General features: G+C 42.4%; 1 protein-coding gene across 2 annotated transcripts in view; it reads left to right on the top strand.

Annotated features, from left to right (window-relative positions):
• The window catches only part of HYDIN (HYDIN axonemal central pair apparatus protein), a 3619565-nt gene that overhangs the window by 683085 nt on the left and 2908998 nt on the right, over nt 1–27482 (top strand). For both annotated transcript variants that reach the window (XM_078670948.1, XM_078670947.1), the window contains exon 15: nt 26212–26312. In XM_078670948.1, the coding sequence (XP_078527074.1) occupies nt 26212–26312 (101 nt within the window). The remainder of the gene's footprint in view (nt 1–26211; nt 26313–27482) is intronic.

Here is a 27482-nt window from a genome sequence, read left to right as displayed (position 1 = left end):
TCACCAAAATGATTTAAAGCCTAAATTCGGTGTTCAGGCTTCCAGTTTGTTGTGAACAAATTGAAAAATGTCAGGGTGAATAAGGAGTGCCCGTGTTTATCCATGCAGGATCCCTGTACCTGGGTGCAGCCTCAAGAGTTACCGGACACACTCTTGAAACTCAGGAAACAAAGACGTTCTTGAGAGGCCCGTGAGCCGCCCCCCATCACAAATGCGAGACACAAACGCAGTAAGTCACCCAAAGCCTCAGTCCACAATGTTGGGGCACAAGGCGATACAGAGCAACATAAGTGAGTAATGGGCAATTCTAAAACTTGTTTTCCAGTGCTTCAAAAAAACGAGTGGCGCTAAATTCCAGAATAGAAAATAGGAAATGGCAGGAACCCAACAGGCTCTCCCCTCATTTTAAATTCAGGTAAGAGACATTCAGTTATTTGTCTCTTTCTCTGTTCTATTAGCATTTTAACTTGTCAGAACTGCACAATACCAGTACCTTACGTGAAAATACGTTTTTCTAGAAATACGCACAGACTCCACGAATTCATGAATGTTGCTTTGGATGATCAGAACTTACCTCAAGTCCTCTGAGGTATGTTCCATTTTTATAGTTGTACATACGAGAAGGACCGGGCAGGTTGAGTGGAGCAATTTATAATGAATGTCCACAATTTGTTTATGTTTTCACTATTAGGTTTAAGAAACGAGGGAAAGAATTCATTTGGCCCTGATGAGAGTTTGTGAAGAACCCTCCCAAACTCGAAACGCGTAGGCAAACAGGATCAAGTCCTTAGTCCGGAATCATAGTTAAACTGCTTAGGAACTTGTAGCCTACTAGCACTTCTACAGAATGGTGGTGGTGCTTTCAGCAGACACATTGATAGTCTGCTTGATGGTCAAATATTTGTGATTAAGTATTCATTATGTTTTGATTGAAATATATTTTTCGCATTTTTTTCTTCTCCCCTTGTTGTGAGATATGGTATCACTTTTTTGCACAATATTTATATGTTTGCACATTGTATATGTAATTTTGATTCAAATTTCTTGCACATTGTATATTGAATTTTGATTTAACTTTCTGTGTTGTGTTGTACCAAGTAGACATCGCGACATTTATGGCTAGTACATGAAAGGCAATGTCATTTCTCTAGACTTTATGAATAGTCAACAAAAGGCTTTTATTGAATAAAAACGAGGCAATTAATTGCCAGGATAAACATATTAAATTTTGTTTATCTTCTTTTCAACCAAAATCGCATGGTGTAAAATGTGAACTGTGGGTTTCTTTTTGATTTTCAAATTATTGAAGATCAAGCGCAGCGTGCTGTGCTCATTTAAAAAACCTAATATTTAAAAAGACACATGGGCTTGCTGGTCAAAATATGAACTGGCCAGCAGCTAACAGCTGACTGCTGCGGGCTTAATAAACATTTGTAGTCGCATCAAATTAAATTAATTTAGGGCCAGGGATTAAATATCAGGAGGGACGATGCCCTCAGGAAGAAACCGCCCCCGTGGGCTGTACTAGCTTAGTATAGGAGATGCTACGTTTTAAACAGCCTAGGGCAGTTGTGTGTAAAAGTCGGTGAATATCAGACTTGTTGGAGCCAAGAAATAAATTATATCATTTGCATATCTCCCTCGTGGAGTTGTTCTCTGGACAGCCCAGTTTCATAGGGATGATAGTTAGGCAATATGCAATCCAGTGTAGTTGAGCAGACTAATATTAGCAATAAAATCGGGAACTTCCAAAATGCCCTCTGAAGTCAAAAGTTTGATTTTCGACAACACATTTTGTTTCCTTCCTGTACCACAAATTAAATTTGCTCAGGAGAGTGTCTAGATCACAAAATATCTTGGGGATGATTTGGAGTGGTGTACGGAGCTTGCTCTATATACTATACCAAAGTAAGGTATAGTGTGAACAGAGTCCAGTGGATCCCCACGGGCTTACATAGGTAAAAGTAGATATCTTACTCTCTATTTGTGGTAGTGAGGGCAAGCAGTAAGGCTTTATCAAAGGGTAGTGTTAAGCATTTATTGTACACACTCAGGCAAGAAATGATGTTACACAGACAAATTGTTTGTAATACAAATATTTCTTTGGTGTATTTCTGAAGAAGAAGAAATTCTTTATTTCGGCCTGACAAAGCCATAAAAATACAGATGAAACACATATAAAATTCAATACTGACAATACAAATTATCCTGCAATGAAGGGCATACACATTAAAATATTAATCAAGAATTCATGGGAGTTATATAATATAATAAATATTTAAAATACACGTCGAAAGATAAAACAATGTAGTAAAATCAGATTTAAAAGACAACGATTCACAATGGGGGAGCAGGATAAGTTGATTGGGCTAGAATTGCTCGGCTTTGGTGTATTTCATTTTATAGAACCAAGCAGGACTTAGTGTACAGGTAAATAGTATTGTACTTTTGAAGACAGATTGTTCATAAGCAAGCTGGACGAACATTGACTTTTCTTACAGGATTGTAAAATGTGCGAATACAGTTGAAATTACTTTTGATTACTTTTTAGATACTTTCAGGATTACTTTTTCTACTCAGTTTGATATGCCTAGATATCACACTGGGACATTTCGTGGATTAAAGGTGAGTAAAACTGTTTTTCTCAAAACACAGTTTCTTAGGTTTCCATACAAAACGCCCTTGACACTTAGAGGAAAACAAGCAATGCAATCCTTAGGCAAAAAATGGGGTTATTGTTTTGCAGATAAGTAAACGGTCTTGAGGGTGGGGTCGCTGGGGTTAGAACAAGGGTTACCCCAGGGTCAAAGAAGCAAGGAAGCAAAAGAGCGGATGCTCTGCAAGTATTTTACTCAAGAGTTTATATTCCGAGGTGAGGATTGAAATGGGCCAATAAGAAGCTGGGAATAAAGTTTCATGCCCCAGTTTCAAAATTGGTAGTAAAAAAGCCTCACTAGTAATTGTCTTTAGATATCCCAGGGATTTGGTTTTCTCATATCGGAGCTTTAAACGAGGGAGTATTTGGGACTCAAATGCAGCATAGAATTTGATAGGCAAGCCATAGGAGCCCAGTGTCTTACCTGAATGGTGAGAATCATAGGATGCAGAAGGAAATGTTACATATCCAGTATTGGAGTTTTCACAGGCTCACATGCTTGAATCATCTCTGTCATCAAGCTTGCAGTCCCATGGTAGACATAGTGAGCAGTACAGTGGTAAATCTTTAGAGAATAGCTTTAATGTGGCATCCAAAGAAGCTGATTCACATCATTATAAATGACCCAAAACACCACTAATCATAGCAAAGCACAGTATTCTCTTCTACTCACTCAGGTAATACAGATCATGTGAAAAGTGACTATTTCTCAGCTTTATCTTCATAAATAAGAAGGGATTCAATAGTTTAACAGGCTTCAGACAAATCAGACCATGTCTGAGGCTTCAAAAGACATTTTTCAGTTAAGGATCCACACAATGAATGCATTATTGCCTTCACCCACTGCATAAGTCAAAGGACTGTAAACTTTGTAAAACATTTTCAAAGACTGTGAAGGACAGAGAAGACAGACTTTTGTTATGGCTGTTACATAAAAATCTTTGGATTTCCATTCCTCGGCAGAAGGAGAAAGTTGTTTTAATCTTAGAAGTAATCGCAAAAAAGGCTTTCACACTCTGAGTTTACTTCAAAGTTCAACTTTGAAGGAACACCATCCCAAATTTTTTTTTTTAAATCCACAAGCGAGGGAAGCCCTTCCTCATACATAAGGACTTTGACTGGGAAAGTTCTGTCAGAAAAACATACTAAAACATTATCTGCTTCTTCAAGCCCTTAAAAGAAACTGACTCTGGAGACATCAAAACACTCTTCATCTTTGCTGCGACAAAAACTTTATCTGGTTCACCATCAACACTTTTGTCGCCAAGAAAAAAAGCTTCAACGTCAACGATGGTAAGATCTTCATCAAATCTAATACTGTCGACAGGCTCGCGGTTGACAGCGGCATAGACTGTGGCACTGACGAAGACTCCATAGATGAAAAATACCACATCCGCCGACTACACAGACAGATGACGAAAGCGCCGTCTATGACAGCTAATGATACTGTGCCTTCTGGTATTGTGTCCAGGGCCATGACAACCTCTGCACTGCACTCTTTCATCAACAACTCTGTCTGTGAGAATGGACATAATCTTGATGCCCAAGAATATAAAATAACTCTGTTATCTGACAAAGGCATTGCAATGACACTAATACCTGAACAGACATTTCCAAGTGTAGGAAAGTAGGATCTGCTTTCATGGTCAACCCCACTTTTTATTGGTGTCATTATGTTTTACTGACTAGTCTGACTGGGATCCTGCTAATCAAGACCCCAGTCTCTGTGCTTCTTTCCTAAATTTGACATGGTGAGTACTTAGGTACACTACAGATTGGCTACTGGTGTACCCTGATAAGTCCCTAGTATATGGTACTAAGGTATCCAGGGAATAGGTATACCAGGGGTTTCCCATAGGCTGAAGCATGCATAATGTCACCCATGAGAGACCACTAAAATTGTGACTACAGGCCTGCCGTTGCAGCCTGTGTAAGCCGGTACTAGCATCACTTAGGACATATATAAGTTTCTGTATATCTGAGGTCACTGCACTTAAAACCTATAATACCCCTAAGGCAGGCCTTTCAATCCTGAAGGCAGAGTGCTTGGGTCTAAATGAGAGGATGCCCCTGCATGAGCGTGACAGCCCTACACATTCCATGCACTGTAAAGCTCTTCCAGAAGGCCCTCAGTGCTCCCGGTACCAGTCTTCCAGACCTGGACAGCAAACTATGGCTGCTGCCAACCAGAGACTCGATTTTGCCCTCCTGCTGCTGAGCCAAGCTCCAGTAGAGGAAAGCAGGACATTGGGTATCCTGTCACAAGGAGGTGTGACCACCTCCCAGACAGGACTTAGTGTATTGGGACAGGGTGGGGGCGTTTGCCAGCGCCACTCAGACTGCTTGAAGGGCACATTTGGTGTCCTCCTTGCATACCCCAATCCAAACCAGTTCAGGAAGCCCTTGGCTCCTGCTCTGGCATGTCACTGGACAAAGGACATGGAAGTATCCTCCCCACTGTCCAGCCCCTACTCTGGGAGGACCCCTGTATCATCCCAACCCTTTCCTTACGGTTCTTAACAGCTTACTTGTGGGTGGGTCCCTAGATTAGTCGTGGGACAAGATTCAGATCACATACCACTCCGACTGTCTGGGCACTCTGGACCTCGCTGGACTTCGTATAGGGAACTAAGACTGCAACTGGGAAGGAATCCTGCTGCTCCTGGTCTCGAGGTCCTGCAAGCCTGCTGCAACATCTGTGCCTGTGCTCTATACATGTTCTTCACAGGACCTGCGGACAATCAAGACACCCGAAGGAATCTCTCTTGGAGTGAAGGAGTCACTACCCTGCATCTCAAGGCTCCACAATGCAGCTGACCGGTCTGCTCATCCTGGGCCCCCCACGGACTCCGAAAGGCTCAGTAACACGGGTGATGGTTCTGCAACTCCTTCAAGGCCTGCCCTGTCTACTCACCAAGTTTGATGCAGTATCCCTCGTCTGAACCCCTGGACGGGAACCCCTGTGCATCGCATCGACTTGCTTTTGCCAAGGCTAGTTGACTCTCTTCTCCAAAGATCTTCGGGCTCCAAGAAGCTCCTACCTCAAGCATCCCCTGCAGCCAAGAACTTCACCTGCATCGCTTCCTCTGCACAACGGGCACTACTCTCTTTTGGTGAGTTGCTCAAGGTCCTTTTGCGACTCCTGTGCTTTTGCCCCATGTGTCCTCTCAAAGGCCTTCTTTGGCTCCAGTGGGCTCCCCTGCTTGCTCAGGCCTGCTCAGACTTACCTGCTCGTGGTGAGTCACGTGGACCTTGCTGGTCCTGACACTTTACCTTTGTCTTCAACTACGCTGGTTGCCGTTGCCAAGGCTTTTTGGTTCCCCTGTCGGTCACGGACTCCTTGACTCTTGACATCCGACATGGGACAGATCGTGCACAGCTCCTGGTCCTCCAATGCGTCACCTGGTCCATACAGCTGCAACTTCAAGGGTACCTTCAACTCTCCTGCATCTCACACATAGGTGGGCATTCATCGTCTATGCCTAGTCATCCCTGAGTGGCATAGACTCGGTCCCCACTGCTAGCAGGTTCTTCTCACCTTCAGTCCACATTTGGGTTCCACGGACTCCTTTGTTTTCTTCTCCATCAGCACCTTTCCTAAAGTCCTCCATTGTGGTCTACAGCAGTTAACGCCACGTGACACCTATGCACCCTGCTTTCCTGGTGTATTTATCCTGCTTACTGGGGTTTGCATGGGTGGGGTGACTCTCCCCCCTTCCATCTTTCACGGGGTGTCTTCTGTGTCCGCTGGGAAGGGTCCTTTTTTTAACATTGAGCACACTGTTGTGTTCCCACTTTGCACACAACCTCATAGGGTTCCTAGATACTCACCTTGGGTGGTTCCTTGGGTCCACAGCTCTTCTAAGTCTTCTGGGTCCATTCTCAACTTAGGTTGTGGTTCGCATGTCACTATTTTAGTATATGGTTTGGTTCCCCCCTCTAGAGACCACTGTGTATTCTGTACTATTTACGAGTTCTATTGCCAAAGTATTGTCTGTATTGTGCATCCATCTCCTGCTAGGAGATAATTGTATTGTGTTAGTGAGTGTTAATAATAAATACATATTTTTATAACTACACTGTGTGGTCCTTTTTCACTTAATCTATACCATGAGATTAAGTACTGGTAAAACAAGCTGCTTCTCATCCACACTCCATCCGGACTAAGCATGAAGGCTGTTCCCCACAGCTACTACTTAGAGAGCTTTACAAGGCTGTCTAAGACCACCAAAATCCCCATTAGGGTTGTCTGGATTACTGGTAAAACAAGCTGATTGACGCTCCTTCTGGACTAAGCCTGAAGGCTGTTCTCCATAGCTACCACTTAGAGAGCTTTCTAAAGTTGTCTAAGACCACCAAAATCCCCATTTTGGTTGTCTGGATTAGTGCAGGGTTATTCACTCAAAAATAAGTGTGCACCATATATACTAACTCAGCCTGTCACAGCAAGTAAGGTTTCACCCTATGCACCACAATTCCTCTTTTAAACAGAGGACTTGGATGAGGAAGGAAGCTTTGGACTGACTTACAGTCCTACTGTATTAAATGTGAAATACTAGGATTCGGTGGAGGAAGACGATGACTAGGGATACATGGAATTTCCATTAGATCAAATATCAGTCTTTTGTACAACATCAAGATGATGATGATGATTAGGAAAATGGATGGCAATATGGTTTAGACACTTCTGATCACACAATGAAAGCACCACAGTAGGAGAGGATGCAGGTGCGCTTGGCTTTGGTCAAAGACTTGCACGTCATATTGTCAGACCACTGTAGGCATTTGCCTCAAATGCAGCTTTCGATTCCTACAACACTGACAGGTTCGAGACCACAAAAAAGGCCAACAATACCATACACTAACACACTTCGCCTCCCAGTAAACTAACGACTCCATCAGTGCACCATTAACCATTGGTGCCACAGCCTACTATTTTTCAGGCACCAGGTACAGATGATGACCAAGAGTACACATAGCTAGCAAATACCCCCTGAGTGTTCAGGCTCTAAATGGGATGACTGTGTGGCTACCACCACACCAGTTAATGTATTCTGGGTGTAAGATTATGAAGACACCAGCAGTTATGCCACACCAGGCAAAGAATACAAGGCATCATGAAACATTCCAGTATATCAAATTTGCCATCCACAAGCAGACTTGTTTATCATGCAAGCTGCCCAAAGGCTATCTAGAAATCCAGCATCACCATATGCCGCATTGCCGGATAGAGAGGGCAGGAGGCTAGACAACAACCGATTTTCTGCCACAGCAGTCACCTCTATTAGGGCCTCAAACACATTAGCGATACTCACAAGATATGGCCGACCGATTTAGTCAGGCTTAGACAATACTTGGGGCATATCCAAGATGTTGCAAAGCAGATGCAAAGATAATTCTTCAGGAAGGAGGAAGAAAATCTTTGGTAATTATTGATTAAACTATGGCTATGACATTAACCGGTTTCAGACAGCTAACTGGAGCAGCTGCATTGTGCAGACAAGGTTGGCTGTGAGACTCATTTTGACCTGGAGTGCAAAGCAGAATATTAGATATGCCAATCAAGGAAAATACTTCATTTGGCTGGCACGTAGATGAGGACCTACAGTCTATATAATCAGGCAAAAAAACTGTTTGATCCCTTACAGAGCTTCAGTAAAGATGCACCCAATCCTTTTTAGGTCTATGAGGTAGAAGTATGTACTCATACAGAGGAGTGTATCAGCTCTACATAAACCAATAGTAAACTACCCCTCAATTTTAGGATTGCCAAACCTATCAACAGCAAAATAGGACCCCACCATCTACCACCTACCATAATCACGCCCCTTTCAAGATGTTAAAAATTGTCAAGGAGGAATGAAGGTTCAAGGTGACAGTGGCTACTTTTTGATGACCACAGTACTTCTCACAATGTCTACAGTTGGAAATATCTCCTACAATTACAAAAAGTGGATCATTGTTACATAAGAGGGTCGGGTGCTGGACCTTATAAAATACAGTCACACGTTAGAGTTTGCAACCTCCAACACCACCACAGGAGTAGATGAATAATTGTCATCTACATCTTTTGCAGAAGGAAATCAACAACATGTTGGAAAAGGGATCAATAGAATTGGTTCCAGAGTTACAAAAGAACTTGGGCTTTTAGTCCAGTTTTTTCCTCTTAAGGGAAAAGTCTGAAGATTGGAGAAACAAAGACTACAGGACCTCTTTGGACAGACTAGACATATACTTTAATATTCCCACTCAACCTGCTCATCGTAGATTTCTGAGGTTCTGGGTGGGCAGTTGCCATTTATAATTCAAAGTCTTCCCTTTCGTTCTCAAACCTGTCCCAATTAATTTTTTTAATGCATGGCACAAGTAGCTGCTTTCCTCCGGAGACAGGGTTGCAAAGTATTCCCCTATTTAGTCAATTGGCTAATCAAAGCTCAAACATTAGGAGCAGGTCCAAAGTCTACCACAAACTGTTTGCTGATCTTCAAGAATCTATGGTTAACATTAATATTAATAACATATATGATGAGTGTTTTTTGTTTAGCTAATAACTTTGTCGCCGTTTGACGGATCTTCTTTTTGACAGATCTTCTTTTTCCCATTGCAATTTCCATAGGGAAAATTACACAATGAAACAAAAAAAGGCTGAACAGAATTGAGAATTGTGCCTAAATTTGGCAGAAAGCTAGATCTTTTCCATGGAAGCACAGATTTTGTGATTTGATGCATTTATGTTTAGCCATTTAGAGAAATGAAGGTTTACAACGGACTCCTACAGGAAAAAGTGCCAACAACAAAATTAATTCTGATAGTCAGCTCAATGGGACTGAGCTTTGATTGCTGCATAAAAATGTTGAGATTGCCATTACTGGACTTGGGGACTCGGACCCAGAGTTGTGAAAAATAAAGTAAAAACAAACATAAGGGGGCTGGGTAGGGATGCCCTGATTCCCAGCCCTTGTGGGGTCGTCCAAGAGGGAACCACCCCTTTGTTCAAATCTCCCCCACCGCCAAAACAATTGACGGTTCGTCATGGTTCTACAAGACTCAGCATGGCCTCAGTATGGTACAGTGGGTGTCTCACAGGAGTGCTACGAACCACAAAAAAGGGGGAGGTGGGCATTTGTGGGTGGAGGGCCGTTGTGGGGGAGTTGATTGCCCTTGGGGGTTGGCCACCGTGCCTAGAATTGAAGTATTAAAAGTAAGTAACATTTCCATATTAAATGCCACAGGAATGTCTTTTGTACACTGAGGTGAAATATAACACCAACATAGTCTTCTGAGCAGCCACTGCCTACTCGAGTTGGAGCTGTGCATCTGTTGCAGTCTCCTCTGCTTTACTGTTGTTCACCAGAAGACATCAAGCAAATGGTTATGATTGCAGATAAAGACTCTGCAGTGTGCATGTCTAGGTGTAACTGCTGACAGCAAAGTCATTTGACCCGAGGCAAAACCCAGTCTGGATTGGAATTGCACCTGTTTTGTCTCTTTTTCAAGTGCACCTTAATCTAACCAGTTGGAACCTCTACAACAAAAGACCTCAAACTGTGGGGCAGACTGCCCTGAAGGACCTTAATTGATGTTGCGAGGGGGGGCACCGGGCTCTTTCCAAGATGAGCATTTATTATCCCCCCTGGAGAACAGAGACAATCACTGCCTGAAAATATGAGAGGAGTGTAGCATTAAAACGTTTGAAGAGGTGGCCAACCATCATGGCCGTACAGATATGAGCCTGTGAGCCCCACTGCAATCGCCCAGAAAATCAAGGATTTCCAGCACCTGCCCCAAATAACTCTGCACCCGCCATAACACTGACGCTCAGGAACAAGAGGTAACAGATGAGGGAGATTTTACCTCTCAACCTCGCCCCCGTCCCCTTAGCACAGGCACGAGACTCAGGACGGACTCCCTGAACTGAGGACACAGGCTGCAGCACAACCCACCACAACATGAGCTACCAATGTACAACCCTCCACTCTCTAACAAATAGTGTGTTGAGCTACTTCCAACCGCCGAAAAGAGGGACCAACACCCACATGTATGCCAGACTGGCAAAATGCCATTAATTAAAGAGGATCTACTATCCTCCCTCCAGTACTTTAAAAAAGAACTACGAGGGTGGGAACAAGGCTGGCCTCGCTACTTCTCTAGAAGCTCTTCAATCCGATCTCACCTTGAAGTTCACAACTGTCCAAGAGAATGTAAGCTCCTTTGGAGTACGGACATTCAAACTGGACAATACCTGTCAGACTCTAGAACAAAGATTGGGTCAGGTTAACAGCTCTTCTGCGCATCTTAAAATCTGCTTAAAAGCTACACTACTAAAATGTGAAGACATGGAAAATCGCTCACGACACAACAACATCAGACTATGGCATCTGGAGGAAGGAGTGGATGGATCGGACTTGGAGGGCTTTGTGGTTGGCCTGTTCTTGGAGCTCCTGGGGAAGAACGTCGCAAAAGTCAAGCTTGAACGGGTCTACAAGCTGGGCCCCCTGTTCCAAGGTGAAGGAAAGTGCCCACTGGACGTCTTGACAAAGCTCAAATCTTTTAAAGTAAAAGACTCAATCCTGCAGGCAGTGAGGAAAGTTGAAGTGGTCTCCTTTCAGGGAGCATCATGCATCATGCCTCGTGTTCCAAGATATCGCCCCAGCCCCTGTAACTTGCTGCCTAAAATTCAAACCAGGTACACACAAACTGTGCCAAGAGAACATCAAATACAGATGGACCTATACTTTTGGTCTCACCTTCAGCTATCAAAACAAATCATTCCATTTCACAGATCTTCAGAAGGCAGCAGCTTTGCATGGAGTAACAATCTCAGAACCAGAACACCCAAAAGATCTAACAGAAGGACAATCACAAGTAACATAACCGGCCCCAGCACATGACAATGGCTCTCACAAAGACGGTCGAGACTGCAGCATAAGTATGGGGCCCCAGGCAGTGGTGCCCACACTGGCTCCTGAACGTACAGCAATAATGACTCAGATGCAGAGACTAGATTTCATACCCTAGAGAATACTTTTTTCGAGTTCTCACTAAAGGCTAAAACTCTGTACAATAGGACCCAGCACAAGAACTATTCTTACTCTGTCCCCATCTAATTCTGCATCTACCAGGGGGACTCTGTGTAGTATTATGCCCATTGATAATGGGAGATGTATTTCAGTCTCTAAGTTACATTCTGTCACCTTGATAAAATATTACCATATCGCGTATGCGTAAAGTGACTAACAAGCTTACATGAACACACCATACCTTATTGTTAGACAGTTGTTGGGGAACAGTGTCCCCAAAAGTTATTTTTTTGTTATTTACTTTTTATACCATGAGTGAGATTAAGTCAAAATGAGGGGGGCGGGGAGCTGCGGGGAGGCTGGAGAGAGTGAAGGGCACAGATCTCTGAGGGAGGGGGCGTACTGGATCACCAGGGAAAAGATAAGATAGGTGACCATATTTGCGCTTAACCGTCACACACTAGCATGGTATGAACTACACTGACGTGGAACATTAAAGGTCTTAATTCCCCAGCCAAGCGGCACAAACTCTAGAAATACTTGATGGATCAGAGACACAACATAGTGGCATTGCAGGAGACTTACCTCAAATGCAGTGATGACCACAGACTATGACATAAAGAATATCCTGTTAATTATCCATTGTCAACTTCTACCATACACATTGGTGTGGCCTTCTTTTCCACTTCTCTCTCGGATTCCAACCACTAGGTAGCAAATTGTATAAAGAAGGGAGGGTGATAATGATATAGAGGACGCTATTAGGCAAGATGTACACGTTAGCCTCAATATGCACCCCAAATACAGCACAAGCTACCTTTCTCCATTCCTTCCTCACCTTCTTGAGGGGGTTTAAAAAGGGTGAAATTATATTAATGGGAGACTTTAAACTTACTTGGGAGCCAGTAGTAGATTGCTCTGCACTCACCCACAAAGAGCCATCACAAGCAGATTTTCTAAGGTCTTAAAAAAGCCATGCAATCTGTAGGCCTACTTGATGCCTGGAGGACGGTGCATCCATCCATCCGTGATTATACCTTCTTTTCCCACTCCCATTGTTCCTACTTTCGTCTCAAATATGTATTTATCTGTCAATCATTAGGACATGCCATTATGGCAGACAACTTTCACCCTCTTGCCCTACCTGATCATGCCCAAGTGGAGCTTACACTAGATTGGTCTGCACTTCCGCCCAGGCTCCGTTGCTCGTACTTCCCGAGCTCTCTCATTGGGGACCGTCTCTTACGAGATGAAATACGTAAAGCCATTCGAGAATTTTTCCAATTAAATGACCTGGAGAGCACCAATCTTTCCACCTCCTGGGACTCATTCAAGACAACAATAAGAGGGAAGTGTATCTCCCTGCTGTCTACACTAACCAAACAGAAAACCCAAGTTGGACTCACTCTTGAGCATGAGCTTCAGACAAGAGAAAGCTCACAAAGACACTCCAACCTTAACACTGCAAAGGAAGGTGACAGCTCTCAGAGGGAAACTAAACGCAATATACACCAACGAGCAAAATTAATACCGCTATGTCTTAAACACAAGACGTATGATAAAGAGAATAAGGTGGGCACCCACTTGGCACATCAACTAAGGGTACAATATGAAAAGGACTACATCCCTCATGTTCGTAAACAGATAGGAGTGGTAGCCAAGACCGAGGAAGACAAAGTGAAAGCTTTCATTGAATTTTATACAACCATATATAAATCCAAATCACCAAGAGAGGCAGCATAGATTGAATGCTTACAGGATGTAGAGTTACCCCAAGTGACTGCTAATCAAAACGAGGAGCTGAGTAGTCTTTAACGAGGGCGAAGTACAGACAGCACCAACGCTATTAAGCTGCATAAATCCCCTGGTCCTGAAGGGGTTATATCACAGTTTCTACCAAACATTTAGCTCTGACCTAATCCCTCATCTCACACAATTCTTTAATCACATGGCGTCCAGCCGCATGGTTACTCCAATGATGAGTGAAGCGTTACTCTTGGTCATTGCCAAACCCGGGAAGGACCCTCACAATTGTGCTTCTTATAGACCTATAGCCCTGCTCAATCTCATACAAATCTATACTGCAATCCTGGCCACTAGGTTGGAAAACATACTACCAAACAATTTACTCAAATCAGTCATGTTTCATTCAGGGGAGAAAAACCCAACCTACTGAGGATGATCCACCAGGTTGAAAAGGTTACCAAGAAACTGATCCCAGACATTCTTATGGCACCTGATGCTGAAAAGGACTTTGACCGGGTGGATTGGTCCCTCCTCTTCCATACTCTCTGCAAATTTGGTTTCAGCAACCGATTTATAGCCATGGTCCAGGAGAACTACACAAATCTGCTCTCACGTGTAGTGATTCACAGAGTGGGCTCCGACTTTTTTGGATTAGAAGGAGGAACACGCCAAGGGTACCCATTGTTCTCACTTTTATTTGCACTCAGTATAGAACTCCTGGCTGCCAAAATAAGAGCTGCTTCAGTGGCATCCTCTTTAGCTCAGTTGATCAAAGGATCTCTTGTTTTGCGGATGTGTTGCTTTCCCTCACCTCCCCTTCCCCATCAATATTAGCCTTGCAACGAGAACTAACCTGCTATGAAGCAGTTGCAGGCTACTGGATAAATCTTCTTACACCCTTCCTTCTAAACTTAACCCTGCCCACAATAGAGATGAAGACATTGGTAAAATCAACTCCCTTTCAATGGACCAGGAAGGAAATCACCTATCGCCAAAAGGAAATCACCTATCGCCAAAACCTTCTGACCTATATCACGTTAACTTTGCCCCACTGCTCCGACAACTTAAGGTCGACCTTAGAGGATGGGCCCCCATGTATATTTCATGGTTAGGACTATATTGCAATTAAAATGGTGGTCTTATCCCGGATTTTATACCTCTTCCAAGGTCTCCCAATCAAGCTCACTGACAATACGCTTCGTATGGCTAGACGGGTGTTTCAATAAAAGGGCCTATTGAACAGTCTTATTTCTCATGCAAGAGATATGAGCTGCTACAATCTTAAGACAGAATGCGAAGTATAATGCGTACAGCGTTAGCAGTAATATAAAATAATACTGCAATAGCATGGTCTGTAGCTATGACATATATAAAAATACATACATAAATAACACAGTCTACAATACTCAACTGGTGCTTCTAAAATAATCCTACCCCAGTGTACCTAACCTAAGGCTTGTACGAAGGAAGAAGTAGGTGCTGTTTAGCTATAGTTTAGTTTAGTTTAGGTGTGCCTAGAATTGCCAAATGTTTCTCTAGGTTCTAATCCGCTCCATACCTTAGAATGAGAGAGGTTGGTATCTCTTTTACGGGACTCGATCTCTAACACCCCGCAAGGGGAGTCAGAAACACTGGAGCTGGATTCTCGGCAAGGAGGATGACAGCGTCTAGTCACTGCGTCAGTTGGGGAGTTGACTTCCTTCGGGACTTGCTGTGGTGAGCCACATCGTGCAAGTAGGTAGCCGAACCTCACTGTGCCTAGCCACAGCAAGTGAAGGTATATTTATACCTTGAAGGTATTTAGGAATGCCAGTATTGACGTACAAGTCGGGCATAAGAAGGTCATGAATGAACCCTAGGGAATAGATGTTCATGCATAATAAATGAGTTCTTGGAGAAATCAATATCCAGGCAAGGGGAAGTCCTAAAGGCTTAAGAGTCTGGTTTTCCAAGAACTCGTTGTGACAAAGAGGATGGGATGTAGTTGACCATGCCTGTATTTGGTTAGCATGAGCAATGCCTAAATAAGGACTGGATTTCTGTGCCTAAATAAGGGCAAAGTGACTTGTACCTATATAAGGGCATGAATCGGGAAATCTATAGATGGTATCTAAATCAACACACAACAACATCTCTCCTTTAAACAATTGCTATTAGCAAAAGAGGTGGGGGGCCTGAAACTGCCTGACTTTTCTCTATCCTATAAGGCAGCGCAACTGTGAGTGGTATCTGAAGGGGCAATGAGGGAATCGGAGAAACATTGGCTCCATGTGGATAGGGCAGTGGTGGGATGGTGTATCTGGGATATACTAGGGAAACCCAAACCAGACAGACCCCCTAATGCATACCTCAGCACACCTACTCGAACGACTCTTCAGGTTTGGGACTCAGAGGCGTGGATGGAGGGATGGGCTACCATACCTTCGCCCTACACCATGCTGCTGCCCACCACGGTGAGCTGCCACCCCGAGGCTCAGGTTATATTGAGCTGTTATGTTTGCTCTAGTTGATTCAATGCCCATTAGATTCCCAATGTTAGACTAATGTTCTGATTTGTTACCTTTGCCTCAAATTGTAAAGCGCTCTGATATCCTTTGGAATCAAGTTTGCGCTATATGAAACTTTATAAATAAAATAAAAAATCTCTGGGGGTTTAGATCAGCACTGAGGGGGCCACGAGGCAGCTCCAAATACGCACCTTCAGCAGCACTGAGGTGGCCAGGTGCAGAGTGCCAAACCAACGTCAGGCGCCTTATACAAATCAAAGGAGAATGAAGATTTCGAACAAAGGCTGCAGGCTTGGACCAGGAAACTGAACAGAGGGAACCAATTGCTCTGGAGGTGTGTTGGGATGTTAAAGGACACCTGGGCACATTCGGTCAGGTTCCTCAAGGCCTGCGGGTGCAGGGGTGTCTTTGGAGTTCGGAAAAATCTTACAGGAGCAAGTCACTGTCGGGGGACCCTACGTGTTGGGGCTTCAGTCGTTGAGGTGGAGTCCAGGAGAGGACACTCTGGACTCAAGCTCAGGACTGCTGGGGAACTTTCTTGGGACCATTGGGCCACTTCGACTCAGGACGGAGGTGTCTGGTTCAGAGGTAGGTTCGGAGGTCTGGTTGTAAGGTTCAGCATGGCACTGACGCTCCTGTTGGTTTCTTTAGTGGACAGGGCTGCTGTCCTCAGGAGTTCTTGGTCTTTGGGGAAGGCAGGCATTGATTCCAGGGTTTTGGAGGTCGCTGGGCCTGCAGGACAAGTTACATTTTAGGGCAGGTTTCTTCAAGGTCTGGAGACAGGCTGGTAGGGCTGGGGGAAAGTCAATTGTCATCTGGAGTCTTCACTGCTGGTACAACTCTTTGGTCCTTGTTTAGGTTGCCAGGAATCTGAGTATGAAGGTTCAGGTGTGCCCCTAAATACTCAATTTTCGGGTGGTACAGGTTCTTGCAGGTAGTAGCCTATCAACTACTTACCTTGAGGGCTACTATACCCTTTGTATGTCCCCTCCCTTTTGGGGAGAGGGCATACCCCAAATTTTATTGGCTGAAATCCTCAGAACCAATATGGAGGATTTCAAATGGAGGTGGTCACTTCAGCTCAGGATACCTATGGGGTGGTCCTGGCTGAGAGGGGACACACCTCTCCTGCTTAATAATTTTCCCACCGACCTTGCTGCCAAAAGTGGGGCTATGTCAGGGGGTCTCTCCACTAGGTAGAGAGGCCCTGCTAGCATAACAATGGACAGGAAGCCTTTGAGGCGCATCACCTTTGAATGCTGTTCCTGCTTGGGGGTAGGTGTGAAACACCTCCACCCAGAGCAGGCTGTGTTTCTGACTTACAAGAGCACACAGATCCCTCCTCAGGGGATCAGAAACATGTCTGGGAGTGGCAGGCTGATGCAGATCAGTCATCCGCACACTAGCAGTTAGGTAGGTTTTCAGGGAGCACCTCTGAGTTGACCTCTGAGTGCATTTATTAATGAATCCACCACTGGCATCAGTGTGGGCTCATTAATCAGAGATGTTTGGTACCAAACATCTTGGGATTCAGTGAAGCCATCATGGCGCTGTGGAACTCGTATGGACACGCTCCCTGCCCCTGTACTCAGTATGGATTCACTATGCACTTATAATGCCTAAGAATGGACTTAGACACTATAGGGTATATTTGCTCATGCAGTTATGCCTTCAAAGAGGTTTAGTGCACCTTGCCTTAGGGCTGTAAGACTTGCTGTAGGGGTGACTTACCTATGGCTCTTGCAGTGATGACAGGCCCGGCACACAGTGATGTGTGGCAGGTCGACTCTTCACTTTCAGCTGCACCAAAACACTCAGGCTGCAGTTCCAATGTGCATGTGTTTAGTGAGGGTTCTCTTAGGATGGCATAATATATGCTGCAGCCCTTAGAGACCCTCTCTGATCACAGTGCCCTTGGTGCCACTAGTGCCTTTTACAAGGGGCTTATATATAGACCAGAGGTGGGCCAATTGTGGAAACAAAGGTACAGTTTGGGAAAGAACACAGGCACTGGGAGCCTGATTAACAGGAACCCAGTGCACATTCAGTCAAAGTTTTATTCTAAGTCCGGCAATACATTTGAGGTGGGAGAGGTTAACCGCGCCAAAAGGAGTACAGTACCTATACCCCAAAAAGCTTAAAATATACTACCCTAACGCAACTGACCAATGCTGGAGAGGATGCGGTCTATTGGGTGACTTCCGACACATTTGGTGGAACTAGCCAATCATTACACGTTTCTGGGCAGAAATTCTGGCACAAATTAAAACCATATTGGGCTACCCTCTCCCTGCTACACTGGGATTCACACTGCTGGGTTTACGATATTGTGAAACGTCAGACTACTGGTAACAGCTCTATTTTGTGGCTGTGTCTTGTAGCGGCTAAGATGACTTTAGTTGGAGCGTGGGAAAAGCCCTTTGTGCCCTCGCTTTCACAGTAGTACGCTAGGCTGTAGCAGGACCTAACGAGGGAACGAATGGCAGATATTTTAATGGATAACTACAAAAACTTTAAATATCAGTAAGACTTGTTGCTCTCCTTTCTTTCGGAGGGTCTTACATTCACTGCTTGTCCCAGTCACATGAGAGCACTCCACTTCTTTCAGTACTGAACATCCTGAGAGACCAGAGAGTTTCTTCCCAAAGACAAGGGATCACGAATATAGCTCTCCTAACCCACTAGCTTGCGCGCACCACTCGCTCGATATACAGAATCACAACACTCACTTATGGTTTACAGTTGGGATTTTTAGGGGTGGAGAAAGGATAAATTGTGTGCAAGATGTATTCATTGTAACGTTGAAATTTTGCCATAGACGCATCTGATTTTACTATGTGTACTGGGAATGCTGTATTTTCTCCTGAGCACCTGACACCACCATTAGCAATTTCCACGTACTGTTTCTAGATTTTTTTATATTGCACTATGAATGTTTGTAAATGCACTGTGTAAAACTCAATAAAGAAAGTTTAACAAAAATAATAGTTTAAACCGCATTTGTCTACAGTGTGGTATTGATAATTTCATGCCCCAGGGCTACATTTCATTCTGTACGTGCCTATAACACAGTCTGGAATGAATTTCCATATGAATTTCTTTTGTTCTGAGGCCAGTTACTCTTATCTACATTGGAACTTTTTAAGTGGGTTGGACAATTAGCACCAGGATGCCCTTGGGTATTTGCTGTGTTATTTAAATCTCATTCATTCAGTGACGATTTGTTCCCACTTAGAAGTGCATTGACATCAGGTGTAGGGAAATTATTACAGCCCTTGGTCGCAGAAGGCATGGTGCCATATGTGGGTCAAGTTTCATTTATTTTAACTTCAATTTTGAGTACAAGGGATGACTGATGTTGTTACAAAGCCTAATCACATCTGGCCCAACTTGATTAGGTCATTGAGTCCAGATTCATAAGGCTGCAGTCTGAAGATCCATTGATGTTTTCTAGATCGCAGGGTTTAGGGGCTGAGGCAATGTCTTTCTTAAGAGTAAACATTTCAATCATGATCCAGTTTATGTTGTCAATGGATTGGTTAATTTCTATAAAATCAAGGATCAGCTTCGTCGTTACACATTCACCGAAAGCTCCTTTTGGGTTCTAGTATGCATTCTTTGACCTTCCTGGTGGTTATCACCATATATTGGAGCTCACCGGCGTCTGTGAGCCACTACTTTGGTTAAATTCCCACATGCGTGCAGCATTTCTAACTCAATTACACTGGCAAGGTTTTTGAGTTACTAGTATATTGTCACTTTGTAGCAATGTAAGTGTCACCAGTTGGGCCCTAAGGCTTATCAGACAATCTCACTTCTGTCATCCTAAGAGTTTTCCATTTGCAAGCCAAAATACCACCTTTGGCCAGTGTAGGGGATTCCCTTTATAGGAGCTGTTCTGGAAACAGTGGCATTCAGAGCATTTCGGCCCAAACTGAGTTCGGGAGATTCAGGACATGATCCTGATCTTTTATGCTTTGTTCTGTGTTCCATCCTTAACAGATCTGAGTCAGATTGGCTTCTGACCTTGTGTTTCTGCTGGTGCCTCATGCCCTTTGGGAAATCAGGGGTCGTTAGTGGAACATCTGTCTTTAATGTGCTCTGCACTGGGGTGCCTCTCGGACAATATCTGGGTGTCAGATAAGGAGGCTCTGGACCTTCAGTGGTGGGTGAAGGATTTCAGTCTGACTTGCAGCAGCCTTCCCCCTAGGCTATCAAGAACTCAAAGTTATGACAGGCGCAGCAGCTGTGTTCTGGGGAGACCACCAGCACAAGGTAGATACCAGAGGCTTCGGCAGTACGCTGAAGCGGGGGCACCACATCCATCTTGTGGAGCTGCGTGCCATCTGGTTGGCTCGCAAGGCCTTTCTGCCTTCCATTAAAGGCAGCCCTTACAAGTTTTGACAGGCAATACAACAGCCAAGTGATGCTGCAACAAATGGGGCCATGTGGAGCCACCTGAGCTGTACCGACGGATGCTGAGGCTTTGGCACTTTCTGAACCTTCTGGGAATTTCCTTGACTGTCAACCCTGTGGCAGAGTCCTGATAAACCGGGCAAATCAGCTCAGCACAGCCAAGTATGTTGACCATGAGTGGTGTCTACATCCAGTGGCAGTTCAAGATATATTCACCCAGTGTGGCATGGCTCTGGTAGACTTTTTTTGCTACCTCAATAAATGATCGTTGTCAGGTTTTTTAATGTACTGTTTCTGCCTCATGGTTCCATAGGAGACTCATACTACCTTTCTATAGAACTCGGATCTTCTTTGTGTTAAGCCTCTGCCATTGCTTCCCAGAGGTATAAAGAAGGTCAGGGGGAACAGGGCTCAGCTCATCCTTACAACTCTGGACTGGGCTCAGAGAGTCTGTTAATTTGACATGCTGAGTCTGAGCTTTTGCATCCCTGTTCCGTTTACCTCTTCAGGAAGACTTGCTGCCCAAAAATTCTGTGCAGGGTCCTACACCCAAACCTCCTCAACATACATCTCAGACTAAGGAGAGTGAATGGAACCAACTGAGCAGATTCTAGCTGCCTAGGGATATGGTGAACATCATCATGCCTCCTTTCTGTCCATCCAAAATGTTGATCTATTTTGGACACTGGGCAAAGTTTGGTAACATTGTGGGAGGATCTTTTTAAAAAAAAAATTTTTTTTATTGCCAACGTGAGATCAAACCAAAAAGATGCAAAATACATTTCACAAAATCCAATAAGAAAAGAATAAAGCCAAATATAAAAAGCATTTTTTACAAATAAGTGATTGATTCCAGCATTTTAGTTCGTTACAAGATACATAAATAAATCATAAAAAGTTCTAATTCTCTAAGTAATCATTAAGTACACCCCATATCGATATTCCAATCCTTTTTTTCCTTGTCCCTTTTAGAGCATATAAATTCCATTCTAATTCATATATGTTCAATAATTTCCTTTTCCAGAATTCAAAAGCAGGTGCTTCAGGTTGTAGCCATTCAGTAGCTATACATAATCTAGCGACTATCATTGCTACAAATAAAAAATGTTTATATTTAGACAAGTCTGTATTTTCATTAATACATTGAGTCCTTCCTATTAACATCAATGCCGGAGATATTTTTATAGGATAGTGAATAATTTCTGACATGAAATTTTCTATATTTGAGATAAAAGGACTCAATTTAGAACATTCATAGAAAATATGAAGTAAATCTGCTTCTTCTCCTCCACACCTAAAACATTTTCCATCATATTGTGGGCACATGAAGACATTCGTTTAGGTGTGTAATATAGTCTAAATACCGTTTTATATACTTGTGCCTTCATGTTGGCTGAAATGCAAATATCTTTAGTCATGAGAATGGTATCTACAATATTCAATTCATTGTCTTCCAACTGAGTTTGCCAATATATGTTATATTTATTCAAGTCATCCTGTTTATACTCCAACAGTAATTGATATATCTGATCTATCTTTCTCTTTGTTTGTATCGCCTCTATTAAAATATTAGGTGTCGGATTAGTTACTATCTTTAAACAAAAATCCCTAATTTGTAGATACTTAAAGAAGCTAGAATGCTGAATATGATATTTATTAGTCAATTCGGAAAAAGCTTTAAAGGTTCCATCCTTCTGATATAAGTCTCCAATTCTTACCATCCCTAGCGTGCTCCATACCTTAGCCACCTGATCCCTAAACATTGATGGAAGAATTTTCTCTGCTGAAAATGGAGTGTAAAAAATTATTTTATCTAATTTCAATATATTTTTGACTTTCCTCCATACTTTATATGCTGCATCAATCACCTTAAACCGGGTATGTTTATAGTAATTGCCTTCCAGCTCTTTCAATAAACAGCCCTTTGAGTATTCTCCCAATAATAAATAAAATATTGAGGGAGACTCTGCCGGATCCTCTATTTGTTCTCCAGTCAGGAGAATTCGCATTTTCTGTACAAAGCATACATAATAGTAAAACAAGAAATCCGGGATCCCCCGCCTCCCTCTCTCTTCCGGCAAAGTTAGCCATTTCATTGCTCTTCTGGTTTTCCCAGGTGCCCAAAATATTTTCTTACATAGTGTTTCTATTTTATTTATATATTTTTGAGAAATTTCTAGAGGAATGCTACGGTAAATATATAATATTTTAGGTAGTATATTCATCTTAATAATGTTGCCTCTTCCAATTAAGGAAAGTTGAAGTCTCCCCCATCTGTCTAATGATTGTTGAATTTGTGATGTTATCCTAGTCAAGTTAGCTGCCACTATCTCCTGTGTATGTGATTTTATAGTTATTCCTAGATATGTTACTTCTGAGACTACCCTATTATCATTATATTGAAGATTATCTGTACAAAGTACCTGCGTTTTTGCAGCGTTAAGTTTATAACCCGACCTGTGTCCAAAGTTGATAGCTAGCTGTTCGATCTCTGATTGCTTGTCTGGGATCTGTGGTGATAACAGCTATGTCGTCCGCCTATGCAAATATTGAAAAAGGTATATTAGATATGATAAATGGTTTGATACATAATGATTCCTGTAACTTAATTAAAAAAGGATTAATAAATAGCGCAAAAAGAAGTGGAGAACAAGGGCATCCCTGTCGGGTACCTCTCGTAATAATTATACTATCTGATTTTTGCCCCATAACTACAATTCTCGCATTAGGTGATCGATATAATACCTTAATAGCTGTTAAGAATTTATTACCGAATCCCATTCTATCCTTAACTTTCCATAAGTAATCCCATTCTACGCGATCAAACGCCTTCTCGGCGTCCAGTAATATCAGCGCCAAATCTCTCTTCTCAGTTTCCGCTATATCAATTAAGGTGATTACTTTATTAATATGAGATACAGTTCCTCTTTTGGGAATGAAGCCATGTTGGTTTAATGATACTAAGGTTGTGGGAGGATCATTGTGTTTTTTATTTAGTTTAAACCGAAAGCTTTATTTCAAAAAGAGAAATGCAACTAGACATGCAGAATCAAGGAATGACAAAAGATTAATAAACAACACTTTTTAAAGAATAAAACATAATAAAGGAGAAAGAAAGAAACTCTGAAAGTAGTTGCATTAAGAAAAATAAGGAGGATATAAGAGTTCAAAGAGAAAAAGGAAAGAATAAGAAGAAAAGAAGAGAAAGGTAATACAATATAAAAGTAAATATCAACATTGTAGAAAGAAGAACTGACTGTAATAAATAACTGTATAAAGGGAAGGGGAAAAAGGAGATCATTAACAGAGTAAGTAATTGTATACATAACAGAACAAGTAAACTAAATCAAGGTTGTTTGTGGACTTCGTCCAATGGGGGTTGGTGTCGAGTAGCTGCTTGTGCAGAATTATCGGGAAAATAGTCACAGGGGACCAAATATGTTCTTGTTTCAGAAGCAGAGACATGGGAGAAACATAAGCACGGTCAAGGTGATGGCTATAACAAACACTGTACCACCAAGCTTGAAAGGAAAGTTGGGTAGATTGTTTCCAACTTTTTGTTATTTGTTGGAAGGCGATTGCAATCAATAAATCAACCACATGAGAGTTACAGGAAAGAGAGAGCCAGTGATCAGATAGTGTGCCCAGAAAAAGTTCAAAAGCGGACCTTGAGTTGATTTGATGAATGCTAAACTTTCTGATGTAGTTCTGTTTGCCCTGCTTTTAGCCTGTCAAGCCATTATACTAGACGCCTTTTAAAGGTTATTGTTGGCCCTCTCAGTCTTTCTGTGTTTGCCTGATCAACCCGGTCTATTTAAGTCACTAGTTATGATTTTTTTTTAAAAAGGGCTTACATGTTCCCTCTAGCGCCTTTTGTTATGCGGCAGTGGGATCCAACTAGGTTCTTACGTTTTTTAATCTGTACGCCATTAGAGCCTTTGCTCAGCTGGTCTTTCATGCTTCAGAGCCTTAAAACTGTCTCATTGCATTTACTTCTGCACGTCATGTCCGTGAACTGCAGATGATGTAAGACCCGTATACCTCTTTCTTTTCAGACAAGCTTTTGCTTCAAACTCTGGCATAATTTTTGACAAAAATAGTGTTTCCATGTGAGGAAGATCATCATGTTTCCTTCTTCTCTCTGCCACATCCTTCTAAGGAGGAGGGGAGATTGCTCTGGTTGGGCTTGAAGAGAGTCTTAAGTTTTAATATTGATAGGACTAAAATCACTAAGTTGATGAGGAGCATTTTGCTGGGTTTATTTGGTATTAAGATGGAAAGGGATGGGCAGCCAGAAACAAACATTATCAAATAGATATTTAATGTACTATGTTGTGTCATTCTACCAGAGGTAATTCCATCACCGTGGCCTGGGCAAGGTTATTCCTGGTCTAAACATCTGCAAGGCAGCTACATGTTTGTCCATCCATACCCTCACAAAGCATTACTTCCTTGACTTTTTGATCCGCAGGGAGAGACATTTTTCCCACTCTCTCCATCAGGATTTCTTAGAATGAAGTCCACTCCTCAAACCCTCCAGCTTTTTGGAGGGACAACTTTAGTATCTGTTCAGATTGGGAGGAATCTGCAATTAGAAGTAGTCATTATCTTTGCTACTGGTCTTTCTTGTAGACAGCCTTTCCAGCTGCAGATTTCTCTGATTCGTCATGGCACATCCTTCTCCCCATTATGAGGAATAAACTTCTAAGTGTTAGTAAGATTCCATTGTAGATTTTTCACTCAGTCACAGTTATGATTCTGTTCTTAATGCTTCTCTCCTAAGGACACAGAATGCTTTGTTATAAACATCCTGGGGTAATATCTATGTGCCGTCCCTTCTGGAGGTGGACGATGCGGCTGGTCAGTGCAGTGACACCACCTCTTAATGCGCAGGAGCAATTGCTGGAAAGGTTTGCTGGTAGAGTCTGGCACCTACAGGAAATTTAAAAGTTGAGGACTCCATATTTAGGGTATCCACCAGAAAGAGGTTCGGTATCCACCAGGTTTACCAAAGTAAAGTAACTTCTTCACCTTGTAGCAATACTCCATTGTGGTTCATCGACTGTCTTCATCACAAATTAGGACGTGAATTTCAAAGTCATACAATACCGAATAACGTTCATAAACCTCTGAAAGGGGGTCTAAGCATGTTGATTGATGTTAATAATTGACGTGATCGGGAAAGGAAATATGCGTTCTCCCCACAGACCCATCCATTGATGTCAATATAATATAACTAGAAGTATACATCCAGGGGATTGAAATTCAAGAAGATCACCATGACATTCCCTAGTAAGGGCAACAGAAGGTGGTCAAATAGGTTTTTCATTATGTATCAAAATAAAGATAGAATAGGAACAAGCAAACAATGCCATTCTGGTTATTTCTTCAGTAAATAATAATACCAATAGTACGTAATATTTTGGCGACAAAATAGATATGCAGTTATTCAAGTGTGTCCTTTACCTTTATACAGTATGGGACTGTGTGATTTAGGAATGTATATCAGTGTTGTAGTATGTATATTCCAAATATCTAATTGAACCTTATCACAGTGTGTAGGAATACTGCCTTTGTAGTTCCTTTTCAGTGCTGGACTATATACGTTGTCCTGAACTCTATAGACTAATTTAAATATAAAGTTTCCGAGAAGTTAGTCAAATGTATTTTCTCTTATTAAAGAAATGAATAATGGAAATCAGTCACTTTCCAATTTATGCTATGTCCAAAAATATTAACCAAGACCAGAAGTCCCCTCGAAATGTGGTCTATCTGAAGGTTACTGATGGTTTGTACATGTCATGGTAGTTGTTTCATTGATTAAAAATGTTTATTGTGTGAAATGAATTATGTCCTTTGTTGCCAGGTGACATTGTGTGCTAATCATGTGAAGAAATATGAGCTGGCTTTGGTGGTAGACGTGGAAGGCGTTTTTGATGAGGTGTTGGCTCTTCCTATCACTGCCAGGTAAAGATCACTTCAAGAATTCCATACGATAAATATCATAAGGGTATAGTGGTTGACAACAAATATTAATCGCTATATTTTTCTAATAACTAATTTCTACAGCATCTGTGCTGTTTATGGTGGTCACTTTATCTCTTGCCAAACCTGTAAAAAACAAATTCAAGTACCCACGCATATCTTTAATTTTTCTTGTATTATTTCATCTTAATATGAAGCAGAATGTACTGACAGGCATTGATATATCTCCTTATTAGGAGGTTGAACATTGGCATTTTCCACAACTTTTGGTTGGGTGTAAAACCATTGAATACCTGTAGAGATTGTTCTTTTGTTCTACAGGCACAATTGCTTATAATGAAACAATAGTGACCCCAAATCCTGGGGTCCACTGGTATACATAGCTTTTAAAAACGCACTTGCCAAATCCTAGTGAAAAGACTTTGCTTAACACTGTTCTCACCTGGATGGTAGAATTTTCTATTCGATGAATAAAAGGGAAGCGGTTTCTTTAATTAACATGGTATCCTTATAGATTACTACAGGTCCACTGGTATGAGAGAGAGGGGTAAAACCTGAAATAATTAGCCAGCCTCACAGAGAAAAATTGTAACTCTGTGACACCCACAAAAATGGCTTATCAAATGGAGGTCTTAACTTGAGGAGTTCAATTCACAGTAAGGATAAGTTGCTCAGAGACTAGGGGTCAGATGTAGGTAAAAGCAATTTTAGTAGTCCTCAATAGCGATTTTTAGGGAATCTCTATGAAGGACTCGCAAAATGCCATGTAGGTAGGAATCGCAATATTTTTTGCGATTCCTTAATATTCCTTAATTGCAAATTGCGATTCGCAATCGAGGAATACCTTTCCATTCATTCCTATGGGCCTAGAGGCCCATAGGAATGAATGGGAATTGCGCACGCAATTTGCGAGTACCCAATAAGTACTCGCAAATTGCGTGCGCAATTTCAAGGGTGCAAGGGTTCCAGAGGGACACCCTGTTGCACCCCTGAAATGTGCATGTGTGCACACGTGGCGCACATACATGCCCTAAGGGCATGAATCCACTTTTAAAAAAGCAAAAAAGTGTTTTTTTAAAGGAATTCGCAAATTACCACCAACTTGAAGTTGGTGGTTATTTGCGATTCCTTAAGGCCAAATTGCACTTTCTT

Source organism: Lissotriton helveticus, chromosome 12 (genome assembly GCF_964261635.1).
Source record: "Lissotriton helveticus chromosome 12, aLisHel1.1, whole genome shotgun sequence".
In the NCBI taxonomy this organism is placed as follows: domain Eukaryota; kingdom Metazoa; phylum Chordata; class Amphibia; order Caudata; family Salamandridae; genus Lissotriton; species Lissotriton helveticus.
Note: the sequence above shows the minus strand (reverse complement) of the source record. Positions and strands in the feature narration are given on the sequence as shown.